At 29.3% G+C, this 2,670-nt stretch overlaps 1 protein-coding gene across 1 annotated transcript; it reads right to left on the bottom strand.

Annotated features, from left to right (window-relative positions):
- Nucleotides 1–973: 973 nt before the first annotated feature.
- Nucleotides 974–1,494, bottom strand: LOC131633455 (uncharacterized). The gene is made up of 3 exons (XM_058904171.1): nt 1,478–1,494; nt 1,305–1,395; nt 974–1,222 (listed from the first exon to the last, which is right to left on the bottom strand). The coding sequence occupies exons 1-3, from the start codon at nt 1,492–1,494 to the stop codon at nt 974–976; spliced, it is 357 nt and encodes a 118-aa protein (XP_058760154.1).
- Nucleotides 1,495–2,670: the final 1,176 nt, after the last annotated feature.

The raw sequence follows: 2,670 nt of genomic DNA, 5'->3' as shown, positions 1-2,670 counted from the left end.
TCCATATAGCATCAAATCAAAAATCATTTTCATAATTTAGAATTGTAAGTTTTAACGAATTTGCTCACTTTGGTGATTAACAAACTCTCAATATAATGATTCTAAAGTAATTATTTATATATAATATAAAAAGAGTATATATAATAATTTATGCACAGGAAACTACAGTAACGTAAAATTTGAATATACTAAACACTAAAACGTTGGCATGCGTCCTGGGTAATATATATGTCTATTACTATCATCCATTGTTACTATATAATAGTCACTGTTAATGCAATGCCAACGTGTCATAATAGAATTATAGGATGATATCACATTCTGGAACAGTGCGTTTGCATATATGTATCAATAGTATACAATAATTTTCATACAAGTTAATAATTAGCGGAAACTCATAATATCGGTAACCTTGCTCTGATACCAACTGTTAGCATTATTTTGTTTTGGATCTTGATATTATGTTTTTCACGGTGTTTTAATTTCTATGAATGAACAATAAAAACGTACCCGGATCCATAATGGCGATTCTTGAAAGCAATTGTTCTCTCCTCTCTTCCTTCTTCCTTATGTGTATCCTTGATGATGAAGATACTTTTGTGTATTTGTAAGAAGTGAGAAGGAATGAGAAAAGTTGGTATTTCTTGCATAAGGGTGTCCTTTTATAGACACTTTATTCCAACAATCACATCCTATCCCAATAGTTACGTCCCAACAGTCATGAAGAGAGAGAAGAGGGATTTGTATTTTGAATTTCAAAATAAAACCCCTTGGCTTAATTACCAATTAAACCCAAACAATCATCACATTTAGGTATCTTTATTTAAAGCCAATATTTATTTACATGAGTCAGACCTAATTAATTAATAAATTAATATTAATCCAATATATAGCTCACATTATTACATACTTAGATACCCATAAACATTAAGTTTTCCAGCTTTTTGATTTTACACCGCGAAACATGTCACCTTCAACGATTCAACAATGTCACGTACAACCTATTAGGAACCAGCGAAACGGTAAAACCTAACCGATCACCTCTCCTAAGTCTTTTCATCCTTGCAAATTGGTACCACCCCTCCCCTGTATACAGCTTCTCTCCACTATTAAGAGTTGCACTCTGGATGATGCATTCATGTGTAAGTCCTGTATCATAATCACACAAATCTATATGTGAAGAGTAAAAGCGACAGGACCTACAAACTCTCCTTGGAAAATGCTGCAGAATATATGATTACAACACCTGAGCTAGTGTTAATGAAACATGGAAGCAGCATATTGAATAACATGTATATACTTACAAGAACATTTCGGCTTGCAGTGTAGCCTGATGTAATTGTTTTCTCCCAGTAGTATCCATCAGCACCACCATCATCTGATGATTCATCTGAACTGCAATATGTAACATATTACAACAGATGCATTTCAAAAACATTTGTATAACAAACAACCAAACTATTTTATAACTTATTACCTGCTTCCGTGATTCATTTCTCCTTCTTCAGCAAACCTTCGCAGATATAAAATGAAACACTCAGCTGGCTTGACATTTATACACGCACGGTTAGGGAACAGTTTCAAACAGTTTCAGTTGAGTGCACCATTCAAAAGAATAATATAACTACTGCAACACTCAATGTAGTGAGGTCGACATGTAGTATTGGAATAAAATTGTTCATTCACGTGTGTCTTTTTCAGTTTTATACAGGGATGGAGCTAGGTGCATTGGAATGGGGTCACTTTGCACCCACTATGTTTTCTAAAAAATATATGAGTGCTATATATATACATACACTAATTTAACCATTGATAAAGAAATATTTAATTAAAATTGAATAACGCATTAACTAATCAAAAAAGTATTTTTGTTATAAATATGAATTCACATGGTATATGATATATGAATAATTATTTAAGGTTTCATTCTAAATGATAGTAAGTTTTTTATTTTAAAAATCATATATGTCCTACTAAAATAGAGACGAGTTGGTTTTATGCTTAAATTAAAAATAATTCTTAATTAAATTTTCAAAAATAAGATTATGTTGTTTATTTTTATTTTAACATTACAACGTTATCATCAAAGATGGCAAACAAACAACTATTCATATCATTATTATTTATATTTATATATAAAAAGAGATTGATAGATAAATAATTTTGTTTATAATAACATTGAGAAAATTATACAAATAAAAATTACAAAATTATTAAATATTTTTCAAAATTAAATCTCATAATAAAATATATGTATGATATATATTTAATATACCTATGATGTATATTTAAGCTTTAGAAAATAAACACTCTTTTATTACACTACATGAATATATTGCTCTCACAAAATATCGGACTCCGTCACTGATTTTATATATATATATCAAAATTAATCTCAAAATATACGTATGATGTATATTTAAGCTTTAGAAAATAAACACTCTTTTATTACACTACATGAATATATTGCTCTCACAAAATATCGGACTCCGTCACTGATTTTATATATATATCAAAATTAATCTCAATTGGGTCTTCCAATTCAGGACCGTTTTAGGGGGGCCAACTCTCTAAAATGGCTTTTATTTTTAGACCCTCTTCATTTTATTTTATGCTCATATTATGATTAATTAGTATTACTTAATTACTAAGATATATTTTTCAATCTAA

The sequence above is a fragment of the Vicia villosa genome, unplaced genomic scaffold (assembly GCF_029867415.1).
Source record: "Vicia villosa cultivar HV-30 ecotype Madison, WI unplaced genomic scaffold, Vvil1.0 ctg.001125F_1_1, whole genome shotgun sequence".
Taxonomy (NCBI): Eukaryota; Viridiplantae; Streptophyta; class Magnoliopsida; order Fabales; family Fabaceae; genus Vicia; species Vicia villosa.
The sequence above is the reverse complement of the archived record's forward strand: the minus strand, read 5'-3'. Positions and strand labels throughout refer to the sequence as shown.

What these genes read in the sequence shown, in the direction of transcription:
- LOC131633455 (XM_058904171.1), bottom strand. An exon ending in CTGCAAGCCGAAATGTTCTT is followed by an intron (nt 1,223 to 1,304) that starts GTAAGTATATAC and finishes TATATTCTGCAG; the next exon opens with CATTTTCCAAGGAGAGTTTG.